The 23,894-nt window shown below is 37.1% G+C and overlaps 1 protein-coding gene across 1 annotated transcript in view; it reads left to right on the top strand.

The window, feature by feature from the left end:
* orc3 (origin recognition complex, subunit 3) overlaps positions 1-23,894 on the top strand; it is a 46,298-nt gene that overhangs the window by 7,802 nt on the left and 14,602 nt on the right. Inside the window, exons 10-13 of the mRNA XM_056255917.1 lie at positions 13,625-13,758; positions 13,832-13,895; positions 15,965-16,081; positions 21,918-21,997. Of these exons, the coding sequence (XP_056111892.1) occupies positions 13,625-13,758; positions 13,832-13,895; positions 15,965-16,081; positions 21,918-21,997 (395 nt within the window). The remainder of the gene's footprint in view (positions 1-13,624; positions 13,759-13,831; positions 13,896-15,964; positions 16,082-21,917; positions 21,998-23,894) is intronic.

Here is a 23,894-nt window from a genome sequence, read left to right as displayed (position 1 = left end):
CTCCAAAACGGACGTAAGAAACATCATCACCGCATGTGATTGCTAGTTAACCCTTTGACGCGTATGATCGTCCATACTGGCGTTCTCAATGTTCATCATCAACTTCTAAAATTCAAATCTGCGTTCGCATGTTGGCTGGCACTGAGCCAGAGAGACTGACGCGCTCAGCGCTGTGTCATCACAACTATTCAGTATTTTCAACCACACAAGCTTTATTTTAGGTTTCATACATTTAAATACACATAAGTACTAGCAAAACAACATTTATAGTTTGTAAAATACACACTGATGTCTGTGGAAGCGGCAATAACAATCCTTTCAATTATAAATTGATGACGTGTTTAGATACACATTGTGTAGGCAACTATAAAATTTACTCTGTTCTTCTCATACTTCACCAGCCACTTACTTTAATGTATTTCGGGAGAAGTGGATGAATTGACGTGTTGTAGCCTGACAGATACAATTCTCTGAACCGCAGTGCCTACTAACATGGCGCCCAATGCGCGTTATAGATCAAGTTCAAATAACATGAACCATGATCATTATAAAGGTTTCTTAAATGACAAAACACATTCACTTACGTGTATTTAAGAATAAAAATATCAGCCAAGGACTGACTGGCATAACGCAACCAATCACAGTTCGTTATTTGTTCCACGTCATGTTTAGTGTGAAAATGTGAAGTCGATGTCCATACAATTACAGACCGGCGTACATCTAATAAATTATTCATTCAAGAACGTTGTGCAACAATAGAGCCGCGAACCTCACGTAGTTTTGAAAATCCAGCCTTTAGTAGATCCTGATGAGCGCTCATTGTCACAGTTGTAAACATGACGGCGTTCTTCTTCCACGATGGGTTTCGCGTCACGCATTTAAGGTGATGCGTTCTAAAATAACGCTCACCTTGTGCAGGACATGCAATAAGTCAGGAGAGGTGGAAGGATTGCTGAAATTTAAAGCTGGTTTGTAGCATACCAAGAATACAGACTACGTTGCTGTTACTGTAGTTTTATTTTGTCTTAAATTATTGTATTTGGGTTAGGTGGCTTAGGTTTTATTGTGAATTTGTTATGTAAATTTGTTGTATTTTGTATTTAGATTACTTATATTAATATATTTACTCTAAAATTTTAATATATTCAATTTTATTTTATTTCTTTCAATAAAAACACGTTATTTAATGTCATTCACCATCTTTTTGAGGCTCTCTTTTATTTTAAAGTATCGGTTCAGGCACCGGTACCATTTTAAAAGCATCGATTTGACACCGGTATCGAAAAAAAACCAAACGATACCCAACCCTAGTAATAAGTACATTTGTGTTTTTAGTTAATAACTAACCCAAGTCTTTGGTCCAATTTACAAAAAAATTGGTATGCAATGCATCATCCCAAGATCCTCATGATTTTATTAAAAAGGGTTTTGAAGATTTACATCAATTAAATGCTCTGGGGTCTCATTTATAAACGTGACACAAAACGGGGCTAGAAACGTGCGTACGCCACTTCCCACGCAAAGGTTGTGAGCTATTAAAAACAAACTTGACGGGAGAATGTGCGCACCTGTGCGTAAACTCTGAGCCATGCGTATGCATATTTTGGAGACAAAGCAGTTTGGCGACACCGATGGTGAGCTGAGGGACTGACGGCAGATGAAGAAAAAACACTTTAAATCCTCATGAATACAGTGCATGTTCACAATAATAGTTGAAATGAATAAAAGAATGATTTAAACTGTTTTACATCTAATATACACATTTAGATTAAATATGCCATTCTCATTAATGGAGTTAAGCACTTACAGTTGTGGTCAGAATTAATGGCACCCCTAGAAAATATGATAAAAAATGGCTGTAAAAAATAAAGCTGCATTGTTTATCCTTTTGATCTTTCATTCCAAAAATTTGCAAAAATCTAAACTTTCATTGAAGTAAAATAATTGAAAGTGGGGGGTAAATCACATTATGAAATAAATGCTTTTCTCCAAAACTCTCTGGCCATAATAATTATTGACTCCCTGTTATTAAATACTTTTTGCAACCTCCTTTTGCCAAGATAACAGCTCTTGAGTTTTCTTCTATAATGCCTGATGAGTTTGGAGAACATCTGACAAGAGATCAGAGACCATTCCTCCATACAGAATCTCTCCAGATCCTTCAGATTCACAAGTTCATGTTGGTGCTGCTTCTCTTCAGTTCACACTCATTTTCTATAGGCTTCAGTTTAGGAGACTGGGACGGTCATGGCAGAAGCTTCATCTTGTGCTCAGTTACCCATTTTTGTGTTGATTTTAATGTTTGTTTTGGACCGTTGTCCTGATGAAAGATCCAACCACGGCCCATTATAAGATTTCTAGCAGAGGCAGTCAGGTTTTGATTTTTTGTCTGTTGGTATTTGCTAGAATCCATAATCCTAATACCATGTATTTGAAGATGGGAAGATGTCCAGGACCTCCAGCAAAAAAATAGGCCCACAACATATAAGATCCTGCAGTATATTTAACCGTAGGCATAGGGTACTTTTTAATCCCTGTTTGCACCAAACACATTTAATGTGTTTGCTGCCAAAAATCCTTTTTTAATTTTCATCTGACCACAGAATCCGTTCCCTTTTAAAAGTTCCAGTCGTGTCCAGTGATGGGAATAACGGCGTTATAAATAAACGGCGTTACTAACGGCGTTATCTTTTTCAGTAACGAGTAATCAAATGAATTACTCTTTCCCCATTACAACGCAGTTACCGTTACTGACAAAATAATGTGGCGTTACTATAATTGAACTCACTGAAGCGGTTTTCATCCGAGTAGGCTCTCTCTCCGCCATTGGATCTGCAAAGTTTTTTCTCTGGTGTGTGTGTGTGTGTTTTTATGAGGCGCCGGAGTGGACAAAAGCGAAGCGAACGCCGCGAGTGCGCTCAACACTGCAACAATGCGCGAGAGAGACCGAGTGTGTCCGAGAGCGCGCTCAACAGTTGCGCAAGAGAGACCGAGGGTGTCCGAGCATCATATAGTTTATTTATAAATAAATGACAAATTTCAGCATTAGAATAATCTCTATAGCCTATTGGTATCATCTGCAACGTTTTAATTAATTTACATGGTTATACAAATAAAATCTAAAAAATAACCTGCAGGGTACGTTCTGGGTAGGTTATGAAAATAAAACCTAAAAATAACAGGGAACGTTCTGGCAACGTTCTCTTTAGGTTATAAAATAAAACCCGAAAATAACCTGCAGGGAACATTCCCAGAAAACATCTTTGTTTGACCGGTTGTAAACACGTGCGGCAAACATGCCTAGAATTTGGCTTAAATAACCTCTGATGATGACGTTCTCCATAGGTTATAAAAATAAACACCAAAAATATTATATTTTATTATTATTATTATTTTTTTGGTAAATTGTTCAGTATTATATTGAGAGAGCACTTCTTGTTAAACAGTTTACTTTTGTGAGGAAGAAAATACTGTATGTCTACTAGTTGTGAAGTTGTGTAACAGTTTTAGCATTTTAATATGCACTACAAAGAGTATGTATATTGATTATTATTTATTCATTTTTGGCACATTTCTTAAGTAGCATAATTTATTTTTAAACTTATTTGTTGGCCAGTTGTGGTCTGTGCGATATTAAGTATAAACCATCTATTATGTTTTATTGTTCTACTATAGTAATGATAATATTTAGAATAATATATTGAATTTAATAGGTGTCTCTCACATTGTCCCACAGCAACATTAAAATAGTGTAGATTAGTGTTCAATGTTTTATAATAATAATTTATTCTATTAAGTGTCCATTTCATTCATTTAACATATTTAATACTGGGGGCATCCAAGTTATTTGACATAGGCCTATTTGAATTTTTTTTTTTTTAAGTAACACAATAGTTACTTTCTCTGGTAATTAGTTACTTTTATAAGGATATAACTCAGTTACTAACTCAGTTACTATTTGTGAGAAGTAACTAGTAACTATAACTAATTACTTTTTTTAAGTAACATGCCCAACACTGGTCGTGTCTGACAACTGAATTTGCTGGAGTTTGTTTTTGGATGAGCGAGGAGGATTTTTCTTGAAACCCTCCCAAAAAACATGTGGTGATGTAGGGGTTGTTTGATATATATATATTTTTTTAGGCTTTCTGACCCCAAGACTCAACTAATCTCTGCAATTCTCCATCTGTGATCCTTGGAGAGTCTTTGGCCACTCAAACTCTCCTCCTCACCATGCATTAACGGGTTAGTTCACCCAAAAATGAAAATTATGTCATTAATGACTCACCCTCATGTCGTTCCAAGCCCGTAAGACCTCCGTTCATCTTCGGAACACAGTTTAAAGGGATAGTTCACTTTGAAATTAATTTTTGATATGTTTTAGCTTACCTCAAGGGCATCCAAGATGTAGGTGTCTTTGTGTCCACAGTATTTTCAATTTTGATATTTTTAGGTCAAACCGTTCTTGTCTGTCAGTCATATAATGCATGCAGCAGGTCTATGGTCACTTCCTCAAAGAGCATGCACAGAGAAGTCCAAATTAAACATGATTTAATGACTCGTAAATGTAAGTACACGTTGATGGCCTAAGACACGAAACGAGCGGTTTGTGTGAGAAAATGAAAAGTATTTATATCGTTTTTACCTCTTGTAAACACAGCCACATCCAAGTGTTCTAAGGGTGCGGGCGCTTCGGTCTTTTCCGGCAAGCGCCGGAAAGCGCCGGAAGTGATCTCTCGCGCGTGTACGTCACTCATACAATTGTTTTATTTTTTATTTTTTTTAAAAATTGTTTTCTTTTACGACGGTTTAAACATCCCGGATAAGCGCAAATTAGTACCCCTTTAATTAGCCGTCTTACCTACAATCTCTGTTCTGTGTAAACAATGAGTGACGTACACGGGCGAGAGATCACTTCCGGTGCTTTCCGGAAAAGACCGAAGCGCCCGCGACCTCAGATCACTTGGACGTGGCTGTGTTTACAAGAGGTAAAAACGATATAAATACTGTTCGTTTTCTCACACAAACCGCTCGTTTCGTGTCTTAGGCCATCAATGTGTACTTACATTTACGAGTCATTAAATCATGTTTAATTTGGACTTCTCTGTGCATGCTCTTTGAGGAAGTTACCATAGGACTGCATTATATGACTGACTGACAGACAAGAACGGTTTGACCTAAAAATATCAAAATTGAAAATACTGTGGACACAAAGACACCTACATCTTGGATGCCCTTGAGGTAAGCTAAAACATATCAAAAATTAATTTCAAAGTGAACTATCCCTTTAAGATATCTTAGATTTAGTCCGAGAGCTTTCTGTCCCTCAATTGAAAATGTATGTACGGTATACTGTCCTTGTCCAGAAAGGAAATAAAGACATCATCATAGTAGTATGTGACATCAGTGGGTTAGTTAGAATGTTTTGAAGCATCGAAAATACATTTTGGTCCAAAAATAACAAAAACTATGACTTTATTCAGCATTGCATTCTCTTCCGGTTCTGTTGTCAAGCTGCGTTCAGTGACGCTGATGACGTAAGACGCTGCTGACGTGTGTCTGGTGCGCCCGAGCTTCGTTTACAGTCTGAGGGAGACGCACGCTGTAAACAAAACAATCTTCGCAAAACATGTCTAAGGATTTCGACACAGAGGAAGACTTGCATTTTTTTTGCCCAGCCATATTTATTTGAACCCGAATACACGGACGCACCAGATGACACTTCAGCAGCGTCTTACGTCATCAGCGTCACTGCGGAGTCGTGAACGCGGATTGACAACAGAACCGGAAGAGAATACAATGCTGAATAAAGTCGTAGTTTTTGTTATTTTTGGACCGAAATGTATTTTCGATGCTTCAAAACATTCTAACTAACCCACTGGTGTCACATGGACTACTTTGATGATGTCTTTATTTCCTTTCTGGACAAGGACAGTATACCGTACATACATTTTCAATGGAGGGACAGAAAACTCTCGGACTAAATCTAAAATATCTTAAACTGTGTTCCGAAGATGAACGGAGGTCTTACGGGCTGGAACGACATGAGGGTGAGTCATTAATGACATATTTTCATTTTTGGGTGAACTAACCCTTTAAGGCAATATAGACACACGTCCTCTTCCTGGCAGATTCGTAACATCTTTAGTTGATTGGAACTTCTTAATTATTGCCCTGATGGGGGGGACCACAAGCAACATGACTTACCAGTTTTGGAAATGTTGTTTTGAATTTATAGCACCAGTGTGTAAGACTATGTTGTAGTGTGTGTATTTTTGAGGGCTTGTGTGTCCTGTCTGAGGGCAAAGTTTGGTTTTTCAGCAAGAGTGAATGGTTTTGAGTGTAGAGCTTCATTTTGACCTGAAAATAGGTTGTTTGGGGAATTGGGTGAGACGTTATGGATTTGTGTTTACTGTTTTGAGAATACGAGGCATATTTTCAAGAAATGTGTTTAAGCAATCGAGAAAAACTGTAATGGGAATATACTTCAGAGATATTTTACTCGTAAAAAATTCTAGGGGTGCCAATAATTGAGGCCAACGTGTTTCGGAGAAAAAGATTTTTATTTCATAATGTGATCCCCCCCCCCCCACACACTTTCATTTCTTTTACTTAAAACAAAAGGTTAGATTTTTGCTTTTTTTTTATGAAAGATCAAAAGGATAAACAATGCAGATTTATTTTTTACAGCCATTTTTGATCATATTTACCAGGGGTGCCATTCATTCTGAATGAAATCGTTAATTCAACTGTAAATTAAACAAAATCATTACCAAGAAGTTACAAAAAAAATATTTTCTAATAAATAGAAATATTTGTAGTGGATGTGATGCTTTTGAACACTTTTCCTGTGGCATGCTGTGTTTTAATGTTTTAACTACAGCAAGGATTGCTTAGTGCATGATAACAGCAGAACTCATTGTCTGAGAAAATATTTACATGCAATAATGATCAATAATGCACAATAAGGCCTATCTGTTTTCAAAAATAGAGACATTAAAAATACTATTTGGCCAGTGGAAAAGATTATGAAAAACTGTCTCTGAAATGTATTTCATACTATTTGATTTATTTATTCAAAAACAATGCAAGGATAGGCTACTAAATGATTTTAAGCAATGTACTGTGACGGCACATCTCATTTTACTAATGTCTTGTACCGTTAAACATGGTATCACGTGGATGAAAATGCATATGCAATTGATGCAGATGAGGATATGCATAGTAAAACTAGGCATTGTAAGCTCCATATATGGTTATTTCGAGGAGAAGACGAGGTGGAGACGCATGTGTGCGCACAGTCTTCCGCTATCTGACCGTTCTGGTGTTTTATAAATCATTTTATAATATATAATTTTTTTTTTTTTTGCCGTTTGAGCGCATGTACACTTTTAGTAAGGATCCTGCGTACACTTTTATAGATGAGACTGGTGTCATCTAATTAACCTATAGCTGCTGAACATAAAGGCCAAACTGAACGAGAACTGATACGTGTGCGGACAACAGGACATTCTGAGGAAACATGACAAATGAAAGATCTAATGCTAATGTTGTCCATAGTACAGCAGGTTTGTCACAATGCCTGTTTTGTCTTACAGTATCCCAGCTAAAGTATAAATATACTATTATTATTAACAATTATTAATATTATTGTTATTATCAAATCGAAAACAAACTCAGCCACTGCGTCATCTTTCTGATCCAACTTGACAAAAATGGCGGCGACGAGTGTGTTGGTGTAGTTGCAGCTCCTTGAGTCTCATTCTCACGACTTTTTGTTTTGCTATTAACTTGTTAAGCTGATTTTTCATATGGCTGCCAAGGGAACCAGACTTAATAGGAAGGATCAAAACGCAGGATCGGTTGCTACTGAAGAAATTACCAATGAGCTGAATGTGGCGACTCTTTCTAGCCTCCTGGATGACCTCAGGAAATCAATCGCTGTGGATTTTAAAGCTTCTTTTTCTTCGCTTGAAACTAAACTTGACTGTATGCAAGAGACTTTGTCTGATCATGCTCAGAAAATATCAGCACTTGAGAGCAATGCAAACTTACAGGATGAGCGTATTTCAACTTTGGAAACTTCCTGTGTTTCACTGTCGGCGAATAACGCTAAATTGCTGGCTAAAGTGGCTGATCTAGAATCACGTAGCCGCCGCAATAATATTAGGCTACTCGGCCTACCTGAATCAATTGAGGGCGGCCAGCCCACCTCCTTCTTTTCGGGGCTTCTGATGGAAGTGTTCGGTGAGGGTGTTCTGGGTTCTCTGCCGGATTGTGAAGTGGCTCACCGTACTCTCATTGCTAAACCGAGCCCAGGTCAGCGGCCTCGGCCAGTCATCATACGCCTTCTAAGGTACCAGCAGAAAGTGGCTATTATACGTGAAGCTAGAGCTAGAAGGGGAAGGCATCAGTACCGGGGAACATCTATCGCGATCTACGAGGATTACACTCCCGAAGTAATGGAACAGCGATCAAAGTATCGTGAAGTCATGGCGGACCTCTACAAACTTGGACTTAAGCCTGCGCTATTATTTCCTGCAAGACTTTCCATCAATGCGAAGGAGGGAGGTAGGAAAATGTTCTCCTCAGCTGATGAAGCCAGAGACTATGTAGCATCACTCCTTCCTGTTATTTAGAATTCACTGGTGTTTTGTTTTGTACTGTGTGTTGCAGTTTTGGCCTTTGCTGTACTATTTAAACTTTCTATTTAAACTGTATTGATAGGCCTTAGCCTATTGCTCCTTTTGAAGGCTTGCTTGTTTACTGATACCGTTTGGACAGCAGTAGTTCTGTTTGGACTTTTTTGCCTTAATAGCCTATTTCCTTTTTTCCCTGCTGATGGCTGGTTGTTGTAGTCAGAGATCTGATCTGGTTTGTCTTTTTGCACTGCTTATATAGAGCTACTGTAAGTCTTTAATTTGGCAGTCCAGAATATAAAGTTACATGCATTACTTATAATTTGTCTAGTTATGAGCTAATTAATTTGATGCATTCTCTGTGAAACCATTATGAATTGATAATGAACTATGAAATGTTTAAGGTAAAAATAATTTTTATTTTTCGTTACAAATTAATATTTATGTGGGTTATGAGACTCTCGGAGTATTCTTCATAGTTACTGCTTAACTATGGACTATTTGTTTTGCTTGCTTAGTTTGTTTTGTTTTATATTTGTTTTTGTTTGTCTAAATTTGTTAACATTGTTGTTCTCGCCATCTGTTCCTTATACCCTATTATCTGTTATATGCCTACTTATTTGTGAGTTATTGATCTAATTAAAGGATTAAAAGTAATTCATCTCAACATCAGGAGCCTTGCTACTAAAATTGATCTTCTCAGGGTATGGGTTGCTTTACATAAACCTAATATAATCACTATTTCTGAATCATGGCTTCATAATAAAATCACTAATGATGAGGTGGGAATTGATAATTATGTTTTATATAGAGCTGATAGGACATCAAGAGGAGGAGGTGTGGCTACTTATGTTGATACAAATCTCGTTTCTGAGTATGTCTCTCCTAATGTTGAGCCTATTAACTTTGAGTGTCTTTTTACTAATATCATTTTTCATGAAAACAAACAGCTTACTATCGGAAATATTTACAGACCTCCCTCTGCTCCCACTGATTCCTTAAATGCTATTTTGGCTACTATTAATTCTCTTGACAGACACAATGAACTGATCATACTGGGTGACTTTAATAATAATTGGTTGGATCGGTCTTCCTCGGGTGATAGAAATCTTATAGGCAGCGTAAACCTTACTCAGTTAATAAAAGAACCCACGAGAGTTGATGGCCGTTCTGCTACATTGCTTGATTGGATCCTTGTTTCCAATCCAGATAGGATTATTAAATCGGGTGTTTTATCAGACTGCTTTAGTGATCATTCTATAATATACTGCATCTGGAAAATTAAAATACAGAGTTCCCCATATAAATATATCACAATAAGGCAATGTAAAAATATTAATATTGATTACTTCATAAGTGATATATTAGATATTAGATGGGACAGGCTTCAACTAATTCCACTTGTAGAAGAGGCATGGAACTTCTTTCATACTGAAGTAAAAACCATAATTGATAAACATGCTCCTGTGAGAACGATTAAGGTCAAAGGTAGGCATTTACCATGGATAAACTAAACTCTAATCTACTTCAACTATTCAAACAAAGAGATAAAGCTTGGGTTAAATATCGTCTCTCAAAGGATGAATTGGATGGGTCAATTTACAGGCAGTTAAGGAATAAATGTAAAACTGAAACTAGGAATGCCAAATCAAATTATTATAGAGACTGTTTCTCTCGCGATTTCAATAACCCGAGGCAATTCTGGAATCACTTAAATAACATTCTGAACAAAAATAAAAAAACATTTGTGAAGCGAATATGCAAGAATAATGACACTTTAACTGATCCTTTGCAAATAGCTCATGCCTTTAATCATCATTTTTCGTCTTTATGTAGTTCAAAATCTGTTTGCTCTGATGGTTTGCCATGGTCTTCTTATTCTTCTATGCCTGCTGGCTCTTTTTCATTTAAAAAGATTATGCCTACTGATGTCTTTAATGTATTACAGGACCTTAAATTAAATTGTAGTGCAGGACCAGATGAGCTGGAAGCTAAATTTATCAAAATGGCTGCTCACATATTGATCTTTCCTCTTGTAGATCTTTTTAACTTATCACTAACTACTTGTACTGTGCCACAAATTTGGAAAGCTGCAAGAGTGACACCTCTTTTCAAAGGTGGAGACCAATAGGATGTGAATAATTATCGCCCGATTTCCATCATTTGTGTAGTTGTTAAAATATTTGAGAAACTAATTTTTAATCAACTAACTGTGTACATTAATAACTACAACATCTTATCTCCACATCAATCTGGCTTTAGAGCCAATTTTTCTACTTCAACTGCTCTCGTAAAATTTACAAATGATGTCTTCTCGGGTTTTGATAAAGGTAATTTCATAGGTGCTGCTTTCATTGATCTTTCAAAGGCCTTTGATATGGTTGACCATTATCTTCTACTGGATAAGCTTTACTCTATTGGTTTGAACAAACATGCTCTGCTTTGGTTCAACTCTTATTTGCATAATAGACGTCAATGTGTTGTTTATCAAGGATTCCAGTCAGATTACTTAATTGTTGATAAAGGTGTTCCTCAAGGCTCAACTTTAGGCCTCTTACTTTTTTCAATCTTTATCAATGACCTGGCACAAGTTTGTTCTCATTGTGAATTAGAGCTCTATGCTGATGATACTGTTGTCTACACCTCTGATCGTGATTTGTTGCACGTTCAAAGAACTCTTCAATCTGACTTTGATAAAGTACAACAGTGGTTGTTCAGGAATAAACTTCTGTTGAACATGAAGAAGTCCTGCTGCATGGTGTTTTCCACGATACAAAATCGTCGTTGTGCTTCAGGCTTTGAAATAAAGTTTTTAGATGGGTCCCTTTGCAGATTGAGGAATTTAAATATTTGGGCCTCTGGCTCGACTCTAACCTTAACTTTAAGATACACATTGATAATATCATTAGGAAAGTATACGGATGTCTTAGCACTCTGTACAGATCAATTAATTGTTTTTCAATTCAAGTTAGAAAAAAAATTATTTCTCAACTGGTAATACCAATTATTGATTATGCAGACATAGTTTACACTAATACCTTTGAGTCCAATCTCAAACCTATTAATGTTTTATTCAACTCTTTGTGCAGATTTATATTGAACTGTCCATCTAAAACTCACCATTGTTTTATGTACGATTCATTAAACTGGTTGCAACCTAAACAACGAAGGGACTACCACTGGACTCTATTTATTTTTAAATGTGTTCATTTCAATTGTCCTGAATATCTTAAACCGCATTTAATACCCTATTGCTCGACATACTCACTGAGACACCTCCAATGTCCAACGTTTTTTAAGATTCCAAGGTTACTTTCTGTAGCTGGTAGGAGAGCATTTCATTATAAAGCCCCTTATGACTGGAATAATCTTCCTCTTTTTTTGAGGTCTATTTCTTCAATTGGTTTATTCAAAGCATCACTTTTTTCTTTTCTTAAAACTACATGTTCTTGTAATTAGGGACCTCAATGGTATAACATATAATGATCTATGTAGAAAACATATAGTTGTTTACATCTTCTCTTTTTCTGGATTTTCTTTGACAATTCTGTGTGAGATGCGACGTTATACTGCATGTTACATTTTGGATAAGGCATACTGACAAATGACGCATTAGTTGTTTGATGTATTTGGCTGATTTTGGTTAATATATTTTATTAAGTGTGCTATGTTAATTGTGGGGTCAAGGGCAGGTGAGCGAGTAAATGTTTTGTATGTGTGTCTGTGTCTTTCCTATGTGGATGCTGTGTGGTTGGCTTTTGTGTCTGTACATGTATAGATGTAGGACCCCCTTGAAAATGAGATGTTACATCTCAAGGGGCTATCCTGAAATAAATTCAATTCAATTCAAATTAATATTAGGAACTACAAACCCCCAAACAATATCGCCATTCCAAACCTCTCTAAAGTCTACCTGAACCCATCACAGGAGGTGCTAATGCTGTTTCTTTCACTTTGCTTTATGGCTGTGACAGTGGCTTTATTTTTAAATAATTATTTTAAAATAATTATATATAATTATTAAAAAAATTGAATGAAAGGAAGAAAATGTATCACCTGCAAGAATGGGTCTGACGTGAGTGAAGATTTGGGAAAAGAAATGAGATTCCATGTCCAGTGGAATAACTCATGGAATATTGTTCAATCCAGACCAGACATAAAAGATTGGTCTAATTTGAATCTGAAAAGTAACACTTAGCTCTAATTAACTGCTAGTTGGTCATATTAGTTCTTTAATAAACAGTCTTAACTTAGCGGCTATGTTTATGCACCTGGACCCAGAATATCACAAATCAATACAAAGCTGACAAATGGCTTAAAATAAATGGGCTAATGTACTTAGAACAAAGCTTTGAGCTTCACTCGTGTCGTAATATTTTTGCAAAACAGCATTCACATACAAAAAAAAGTGTTTTGGTGTACCACTGCCGGTGGTACTTAAGTTGACCAGTACAGCCCTACTTTGTTTTTATATTTCACATGCGCAATTTTTAATTGTTGGCTTTTGTACACCTACTGGTGTAACGATGTAATTGATTGACCTAATCGTTATTTGAAGAGCCAATTTACTTTCAAAAGGTGATTGGCTCTATTTTAAATGCTTCCGTAGACATATTTGTTTATATCCAAATTATGAACTTTTTATCTTTAAAAAAAAAGGTACTTCTGTATTAATCGTAATATTTGTATCGCAGAAATAAAGATATTGTGTGGTTGAAAGGAGTCTTTGTGAAGCTCCTTTTTTTATGGTGCAAACGCAGATTTGAATGTTCCGGTGTGATTTTTGTCAAAGGTTTAAAAGACATAGACACATCTTTTTCAAGTAGGAATAATATCGCGTGGGTGTTTGAATCGAGATTACGATCTTTTTAACGATTAGTCATGCAGCTCTACAACAGCAACTAAAACATTATTATTAATGTGAGGTTGGATGGGATTGGAGATTACTGCAATTAAACACTGCAATTACTCCTTTTATCTTCCAGTTCTCTATGTTAGAACACTTTAATGGCCAGCCTCTCAGTGTGCTTTGCTGTCAGAAGAAAGAGGCTTTGCTTTGTGCCAAGACATTGAGCCAAAAAAATGTGGAAAGAATCCGTCATCTACCCTCATTCATGAGGTATACATACATTTTCACTCCAGTAAATGGCTACCACAACAGTTCTGTAACTACACAACATGTGTGTTTGTAGGTATGTGGAGACTCAAGAGCCCCAGGAGCAGGTGCTGCTCCTTACCAGTGATGAACATGTCAAGGTAACTACTACTAATTATTATTATTATTATTATTCCACAATAGTCCATGTAGTTGACTGAATTGTGTCTCCTCTTTATTTCTATTACATGCAGAGTGTAACAAGTTCTGTGTAGTAGTTGTTGTGTGAGTCTGGTTGACAATTTCAACAGTCTATTAGATGATGCACCACAAACCTAAGAAATACACAATACGGTAACTCATGCCTGGTATAATATCTGTGGGCAAACTTATTGCTGCAACTCCCACCGCTTACTGCTGAAGACTTTGACAAATGACTCAAATTATCTTTTTGCTGTTCCCATAAAATTCATAGGATTTGCATTGGTGGGCAGTATACCGGTTTAAAAGAAAAACTTGTGCTCAATGCTTAATTTGTAAATGAATAATTGCGGGATCAAAAATAGCAATTAAAAGGCGCTGTGATCGACACTCACCATATTACAACTTCAGTTTTCCTGGAACAAACAATGACATCATTAAACAGTGATAGCACAAGCAACTATGAACCATGAATACGGCAACAACTCAACGTCCAGTCCTTTGGGTGAAGGAGGCCAACCATTAGAAATCTGTGTATGAAGTTTGGTTAGAGCAGAAGAAAACACACATGCAGCATTAATGTCAGCAGCAGACCGAGATTTACAGGCAGCCATTTTTAATATTTCTTTAAATATTTGCAGCATTCAGTTTAGGCAAATGGAAGCTCAAGCATGCTTGCGTGACACGCAGGAACCAATGAGGTTCATTCTCGCATGTTACACCAGCACGTTTGAGCTTCTGCAAGAACCAATGAAATTTGAAAATTGGCCCTCTATCACTTGCTTTAACCTCTATAATGTTGGCCAGAGGTGCCAAATCAATTTCTGCCGTGGCCACATTAGCTTATGTGTAGCTGATATAACAAAACAAACATAGCACTCATAACAAAACAACATCATGATTTTTGTAGTCATAGATGCACATGTGCTTTGTATGCATTATCACACAGTATATACAACATTTTATGTTTTATGTTTATCTATTATTTATTGCCATTGTGTGGCAATATAGGGGTAAAGCCTGATATAATTGGGAAATGGCCAACTAATAAAATGTGTACAAGTTTGTAAAAATAACGTTAACTAATGCAAATAAGAATAAATGACTTACTAATCAGAAGTTATATCATCTGCTGGATCAAGCTGCATTGTGTTGTTCTGAGGTAAATTCAAGGCTTATTTTTCATGGTAGGGATGTTCATTTAATTTTTATTTCATTTCATTTAACTGACAACCGAAGAATGGATAAGTCTGTGACCCATTAAAATGAACAATTTATTTTCCAGAGGTTTAGTTTTAAATGCGCAAATAGCAGCATAAACAACATGAGGATTCACATATTGTCACATCACGCACCTGCAGCGCTTCTGTGAACGGAGAAAAACAATAAAACTGTATGTATAAAAGGATAAAATACGCGTAAATATATTTCACTTAAATAATTTATAGATTAACAAAACGAAAGAAAAAACTGCGACAAGTAGCATATGCAGAGTTCTGGTTTATTTTTGTGACGCGCTCCAAAAACAAGTTCACAGAAAGGAAACCGAGACTGCAGAAAGCGGCATTCTGTTTGTTTTCTTCATTTTACAAAAGCACAATGTTTTGTTTATTGTGAGTGTACACATATAAAAGTAGTAGACCCTTTACAGTTTAAAATGATGTTGGAGTATTTTAAGTTAAAATACAGTAAACCAAACATATAAATGACTATTTTAAGTTTTTTCCACTGTTATGAGGAATATGAATGTGCCGGCGCGTTTGTCATGATTACATAACGCCTGTTACCTGTAATGTGTTGCCCCAACACTACTTGCCTGAATTGTGAACTTTGCGTCTGGATTCTTTGGGTCATGCTGTATCCATCGGTTTTGGTTAGACTAACAAAACGAAAGTAAAAAAGTCGTATATGCACAGTTTTGGTTTGTGACATGCTCCAAAAACAATATTAAAAGGGGCATCTTGTTTGTTTTCTTTATTTTGTATATAAGCAATAAACTAATCTTCGTTTGTGATTTATGTCTTTTCAGGATGTATGTCAAAAATTACTGAAAAACCTCCATAAATACCACAAAAATTACTATCCAATTCTTCAATGTCTGCACTCTTTGACATCATTACTGCCCAAGTTTCCTCTCGGAAAGCATGTAAGTAGACCTTTCGGCAGCACTTTTTTTTTAAACATTACATTACATGTACTTGACAGTAATAACAGTAAATGATGCATAATTACTAGGGCTGTGAATCTTTGGGTAGGCAGCGAATCGATTCGATTCACGATTCATAGGTTTTCGATTCGATTCAAGAACGATTTTTGCAAATTCAGAAAGATTCGATTCAATGCGATTCACATTAAAATTCGATGCGATTCGATTAATTCGATTCGATTCTTAATTTTTTATATGCATTCATAGGATTATTTAAATGCTTCCCCCAATGGGTCTTAGTCAGGGTGTGAATTATACAGCTGCCTTCGGGGGTCAGAGAACAAAAAAAAAAAAAAAACAACGACATTTTGTCTATTGTTAATGTTAGTTCATGTTAGTTTTTAATGAATCTATTATTATAAAAAAATATTTCCAAAGCCTATAAATTAGCATTTGTAAAAATGTAAACCAAGATTTAAAAAGGCTTTAAAAGTATAGTTCATCATGCTAACTATTTTGTAGGAATGGATACACAACCTTAAAGTGTTCCTGGTACATTAAACATCCTTCATTGTGAGACTAAAAATACCATGAATTTTCCCAACTTATCCTTAGCATAACTAACGTTTCCTCATGGAATAGCTACTCTTTGTTCTCTTTATCCGACTGAACATTTTCCTTGTGATTCTGAAAGAAAACGCGCCGGCTGTCTACTTGTGCTATATTAACGATTACGAATGCAACTTTAATGCGCATCTGATTGATGGATAAACCACGCGCTCTTATTTCAGTGTAATTAATGTTGTAGTTATTTCATCAGTTCAGTTTAACGACATTAAGTTACATTTTATTCATCATTCATGATTAATCGGAAGCGTGTGCATTTTAGACATTTTAGACACCTATTATATGTTTTCTCTTTCCATGTAATAAATGCGCACCCTTGAATAAGTGGGGTTTTACTTTAACTGCTCAGGACGGGTATGACCCATTTCCGTAAAACTTCAGTATCTTATCTTAAAGAAAATAACGGTGACGTTTCCACGCAACGAACGCGTTGTTTCATAGCAGTGACCGCGCAATATGGCAGCTTTATCAATGGCTTGCTTTCTCGATAGAGAGCTGTTATCTGCTCATGTGAACACCAGTGGCTGTCCTGAGGAGAGCTCAAACATGGACTGCTCAAAAATCTGTAGATGAGAGCTATGGGACCGAGCGCGAGCGAAATCCAGTGAAAGATGGTAAGAGTGCAGCGAGTATGTGAGAGCTGTGAGGACCCGAAATGACGCCGCACAACGCCTCATTAATTCGCGCATGTAGTCATTTAATGTTTATATGTTTTAAAGCACTGAATCGATATAGAATCGCAAATTATTCGATTCTTAGCATTTTAAATCGAATATTGACCGAAATAAACGATTCACGATTCGAAATACATGTTTCAAGATCGATGCATATGCATCGTCAGGATTTGTAATCGATGCATCGAGAAAACGAATGAATCGTTACACCCCTAATAATTACATGCAACTAAACCCGGTAACACTTTATTTTAATGTGTCCTTGTTACACGTTACATGTATTTACTATAGTAATTACATGCAACTAATGCCTGGCTCACTCTACAGGAGTTTTAGGCCGATTTATGCCCGATTTTCCCCTCACGAGAATCGGAGAAAAAATCTTGTTGATTACCTCTATCGGTTCCGATGTTCGGCGCAGATTATCTGGTAATGTGAGGCTTTCACAGATCGAATCTTGCACCTCCCGATCTGCTCTCACACAAATCGGGCTCGCCCCGATCATATCAAACATGTTTGATATTTATCGGGATGAGCAAGATTGTGATTACCGGTACGTCACTGTCTAGCCAATAAGAAACAAGTAGGGCTGTCGTGGTGAAGGAATTTCCATTGTTGTAATTTTGAGTGACTCAACAGCGCGATATGCGGTATTATCTTTATTTATTTATTTATTGCTAAATAAATAAGTGTTACGCTGTGGTCAACACTGACTCAGCAGGCACGAAGATGAGTACATCTTCAGTAACGAAACCGAAACTAAAAAGCGCATTGAAACGAAGTGGAGTAAACAGAAGATACAATATCAAAATAAGGGTCTACACAATATAATAACAGAACATAAACCTGACAATAAGCTTTTTAGGCCATTGTTACATAACAGTTAGTTTCGATCCTCGAATCTCACTTTACTAAAGGCTTTCTGCTGATATTTTACCACTCGGCATTGCTCGTCTCTGCGTGTTATAGACAGGCTGTCGCTCATTCCAGTTACATTGTTACGGCAAGGGACTGTCTTTGAGTGAGTCATTAAACTGTTCATTCAACGGAAATGTAAAAAAAAAAAAAAGCGGATTCATCCAAATATTGATGTAATGAAACAAGCTGTTAATTATTTTAATATTTCATTTTAACTTTGAGCTCCACTTTACAAGGTTCAGCTGAGCAGCAATGCGGCGCATGGGCAACGTGAAGCTGATGCTTCACTTCATAGAGATCAATGGCATTTTTTCATTGTATTGACCAGAGCTGACGCCATTCATTAGAAATAGCCTAACCTTACATGTTAAAAGATTAGGTTTAAAAAAAAAATTATCTTTCCTTGCTCATGGCTACCTTTTCACAAATATGACTTGATATGAAGGACAGATATTATGTTTACATCCGCTTTTCGCTTCCGATCTGCTGTGTGAGATCACGTAAGGCACTTCCTCTGGCACGATAATCTTAATAACATTGTGTAGTGTGTGATGCGCTGCGATTTTCAAATCTTGTAGTGTGAGCATGTTTAAGATTTGAGGGAAGAAAATCTGCAAAGATTCTCCTTAAGTGTGAGCTGCAACCAGATTTCAAAATCGGTTAGGATTTTAAAACTCCTGTAGTGTGAGCCAGGCATAACCCTCACCCAAACCTTAATCCCACCCTAGCCCTATAGTAAGTACATGTATTTAATTAATATTACTCGGTACTTGAATGTATATAATTACACTGTAACAGGGACACGGTTACTCTTTATTTTAATGTCTTTGTTACACTGTAACTATACATTTAAGTACTGAGTAATATTAAGTAGGGGTGTGCAAAAAATTCGATTCACATTTGAATCGCGATTCAATCTTTACCGATTCAGAATCAATTCATAGAATTCCAAAAATCGATTCATATTTTTTTTTTAATGGCGTGCACGAGCGGAGTGGCAATCGGGTGAGTCGGGACTTTTAACGGACCACCTTTTAACGGTGGTCCGGTAGTGTTTCGAGGCTGCGAGGGTGTCAGAGGTTACGGGTTCTTCTAAACCGCACTCGTATAGTTTTTTCTCTCTCATCAAAACCGAATATGTTCATCACGTTTGTGTGCATTTTATTTTGTGATTTCACCGGAACCACAACGGCGATATGAAGCGCGCGTCCGAGTGAAGACTGTGCGAGCCACAGAGATAAATGCACTGTATCCATGACACTGATAGCAGCGGCAACGAGCGCTCAGCTTGATTTCAAAAACAACAGATCTCTTATTTAATAGCGAACTAAATGAATGCTCTGCTAGTTAACTGGAGATACCCGCAAATTACGCCTATGAACGACTTCACTGGATCTAAACAAATCAATCTAACCATAGATCTTACCAGTAGCGGTGGCTCTTTTAAATCTATTTAAAATAATTTCGCAAGGGTTCATGACATTAGTAGCTATATATTTTTAGGAAGTTCAATGTGCCCAGTCGAGTTCACATTTCGACATTCAACCTGGTAGCTGAAGTACTCCTTAAACCACATTTAGCATAATTGTTTGTTTGATCTGACTACAGCACTTTAAAGCTAAATGTAAAAGCTTTTTATTTAAGTTATATTTTAAACTTGAATTAAATGTATTTGAAAGCTGGCCAAAGCTTGGCACTTTTCACTTTTTAGTTGCAAAAGTTTTTATTTTTGTATGATGACATATAAAGTAATATCAAACTACATTTAATTTGTTGTGGTTTTTTTCTTTTAAATTGTGTCTACTGCAATCAATCACATTGGAAAAAGTAAACTACATTTATATACTGCGAATCGTTTTTTGAATCGAGAATAGTTTTTGAATCGAAAATCGATTTTGAATCGAATCTTGAGACAAAAAATCGGTATCGAATCGTGACATTTTCTGAATCGTGCACCCCTAATATTAAGTAAGTTAATGTACTTACTATAGGGCTAGGATTATAGTTTGGTTTTGTTTAGGGTTAGTTGTATGTAATTATACATAATTTATAGCTATTACTAAACTAACTAGATGTAACATGTAACAGTGACACTGTAAAAATAAAGTGTTACCTGTAATCCCAAACCCAAACTTTATAGTAAGTACATGTTAGTTAATATTACTCAGTATTTAAACCAAATTAAGTGATCATGTAATCATTTACTTCCAAGACAAAATGGTCAAATTATCTTTTCTTTTTCAGAACACAATGTAGATTGAATAGTATGAATATAATCAAGATGTACTATGTTGTCATGTTGCCGTTGTCATGTGGCCTACCAGCCTCAGTCTCTATTCACAAAGTTTTAGCAGAAATTGTTACTGTTAAATTTATATTGTAAAACCTGTCTAACTATTGTCTATCAGGCAGTGAATCTAAAAAACATAGAAACAGGACACTGGTGTCCCTGCTCAGTTACTGGGATTTTCACGCAACACCATTTCTAGGGTTTACAAAGAATGGTGTGAAAAGGGAAAAACATCCAGTATGCGGCAGTCCTGTGGGCGAAAATGCCTTGTTGATGCTAGAGGTCAGAGGAGAATGGGCCGACTGATTCAAGCTGATAGAAGAGCAACTTTGACTGAAATAACCACTCGTTACAACCGAGGAATCCAGCAAAACATTTGTGAAGCCACAACACGCACAACCTTGAGGCGGATGGGCTACAACAGCAGAAGACCCCACCGGGTACCACTCATCTCCACTACAAATAGGAAAAAGAGGCTACAATTTGCAAGAGCTCACCAAAATTGGACAGTTGAAGACTGGAAAAATGTTGCCTGGTCTGATGAGTCTCGATTTCTGTTGAGACATTCAGATGGTAGAGTCAGAATTTGGCGTAAACAGAATGAGAACATGGATCCATCATGCCTTGTTACCACTGTGCAGGCTGGTGGTGGTGGTGTAATGGTGTGGGGGATGTTTTCTTGGCACACTTTAGGCCCCTTAGTGCCAATTGGGCATCGTTTAAATGCCACGGCCTACCTGAGCATTGTTTCTGACCATGTCCATCCCTTTATGGCCACCATGTACCCATCCTCTGATGGCTACTTCCAGCAGGATAATGCACCATGTCACAAAGCTCGAATCATTTCAAATTGGTTTCTTGAACATGACAATGAGTTCACTGTACTAAAATGGCCCCCATAGTCACCAGATCTCAACCCAATAGAGCATCTTTGGGATGTGGTGGAACGGGAGCTTCGTGCCCTGGATGTGCATCCCACAAATCTCCATCAACTGCAAGATGCTATCTTATCAATATGGGCCAACATTTCAAAAGAATGCTTTCAGCACCTTGTTGAATCAATGCCACCTAGAATTAAGGCAGTTCTGAAGGCGAAAGGGGGTCAAACACAGTATTAGTATGGTGTTCCTAATAATCCTTTAGGTGAGTGTGTGTATATATATATATATATATATATATATATATATATATATATATATATATATATATATATATATATATATATATATATATATATATATATATATATATATATACTTTTTTCAGCTGAATTAAAAACTAAAGACAATGGCTAGTGTTCATCACATGTAACTGTTACTGTGCTTAGATTCGAGAACTCCATGTATCCTGCATTGAGAAGAATCTGTGGGAGACGGAGGAATATGACTCAGCCATGCAGCTTCTGAGGTAACCCAGTCTACTAACCTGTCAGAAATGACCTTTTGTCTTTTTAGTTAAATTATTTTTTTATTTTGGATGAATTATAGTCTGAATCTAAAAAAGAGTCTGAGTGTTGTTGTTTTTTACATGTGATCACGGTTGGTGTCCACCTGAGTTGACGTCAAGCATGCTTGCTTAACACGCAGGAACCAATGAGGTTCATTCTCGCATGTTACCCCAGCACGTTTGAGCTTCTGCAAGAACCAATGAAACTTGTCTTTGCGTGAGTAAGGTTCCAGCAACGAGGTCAACCCCGCCCTTTCTCTTAGCTTAAGACTTCTCTCTATTCCTTAGTAAAAGTTGGTCTCAGCACCTTTGTAAATAGATTTTAAGAGGAAACTCTTACCTAAGAACTTTTACTGCTATTTAGGAGAACTCTTAGTGGTAAGATCACGGCCCCTGATTCAACTCATTTGTTCATTAGGAGCAGGGCTGGAAATGGGGTGTAATGCGGGGGGACGGAGTCTCTCAATAGACTACAAAAGCTATACGAATTCAGCACAAAAACATAGCACAATACAATTGCATGATTAATCCTTAAAGGGGGCATATCATGAAAATCTGACTTTTTTCATGTTTAATTGCTGTAATCGTGTTCCCGGTGCATCTACCAACCCAGAAAACGTGAAAAGTGACAACCCAGTAACTTTGTTTTGGTAAGCCTTTCTCTGCAAGCATGTCAAAAAATAAGCCGATCAGTTTTTACTAGGGTTGGGTACCGAAACTCGGTGCCAATAGGGAACCGGTTCCGACGTAAACGGTAGTAACCAGACCGAATAAGAACGAAAATTTCGGTGCCTGATTTCGGTGCCTAACTTCATTAGGCGCACACACACACACACGCAAGGTCTCTCGCTCTCTCCCTCTCCGTCGTGCGTGTGCTACACAGTTTGGAGCACAGTTTCCTCTTTCTCGCATGCGCGCTCTTTCTCGCAAGGTTTGGCTGCATTTCACGTGTAAAATTACGCGTCAGAACGCCCTTTGGGTGTGCCGATAGTCTGAATCCCATATAGAATCAAGCCAATTCTGCATCGACGCACTTACGTCGTCATATTATGTTGGCGCGCGCGCGCCATCTGCTCCTCAGATTTCTCTGCCGAAAAAGGAAGCTGGTCGGCAGCGCGAGGAGCTTGGCAGCGTCCCGTTCCCTATTGAGAGAACATAGGTTACACCAGTAACCAGAGATGTTCTCTTTCATAGGTTCACTCAACGCTGCGTAGCTAAGAAGCAGTGGATTTGTAGGCTGCTGTATCACGTGCCGTTTGAACTGACGCGCTAGAGCGATCTGTCACATTTCAAAGAGCCAAAACGTTATTTATTGTGTGAATCTCGTAAAAATATTGACAGAATCTGACAGCTGTGGATTTGTTCCATATCAAAAGTAACCTTCTCGTCTTGTCTGTCGGTGACCTCTTTGTCCGCGATTTTTCTGTGTGAAAAGGGTCATTTGCGTGAGTCTCACGGTCAATGCGTGAGAGTTGGCAGCTCTGCCTGCTAGTAATCTCTATTAATCTCCAGTATTATTACATTGTTTGATACAATATTGTTTCATTTGATATTATGTAAATATGAATTTTTATTTTATATTGGTTTTATTATTACCATATGTTACTTGTATTTATATTGTTTAAAGATTTAAGTTAATATTGTGTCCAGTTTGGCCCTGTAAATTAAAGGGTATTATTTTTTTTATAAAGTGTGTACGGTTTCATTTTCTTAAAGGCACACTGCGGAACTTTTGGCCACTAGTGGCGCTCGACCTGTAACTTTCACGTCTAGCGTCCCTAGAGGCCACAAGCTCCGCAGCACTGTCGCAAAAGTCAACAAAAAGTCAACCGGTCCGCCCATAGACAGTGGGTCAGCT

Source organism: Rhinichthys klamathensis, unplaced genomic scaffold (genome assembly GCF_029890125.1).
Source record: "Rhinichthys klamathensis goyatoka isolate OS25496 unplaced genomic scaffold, OSU_Roscu_1.1 h1tg000123l_1, whole genome shotgun sequence".
NCBI lineage: Eukaryota > Metazoa > Chordata > Actinopteri > Cypriniformes > Leuciscidae > Rhinichthys > Rhinichthys klamathensis.
Note: the sequence above shows the minus strand (reverse complement) of the source record. Positions and strands in the feature narration are given on the sequence as shown.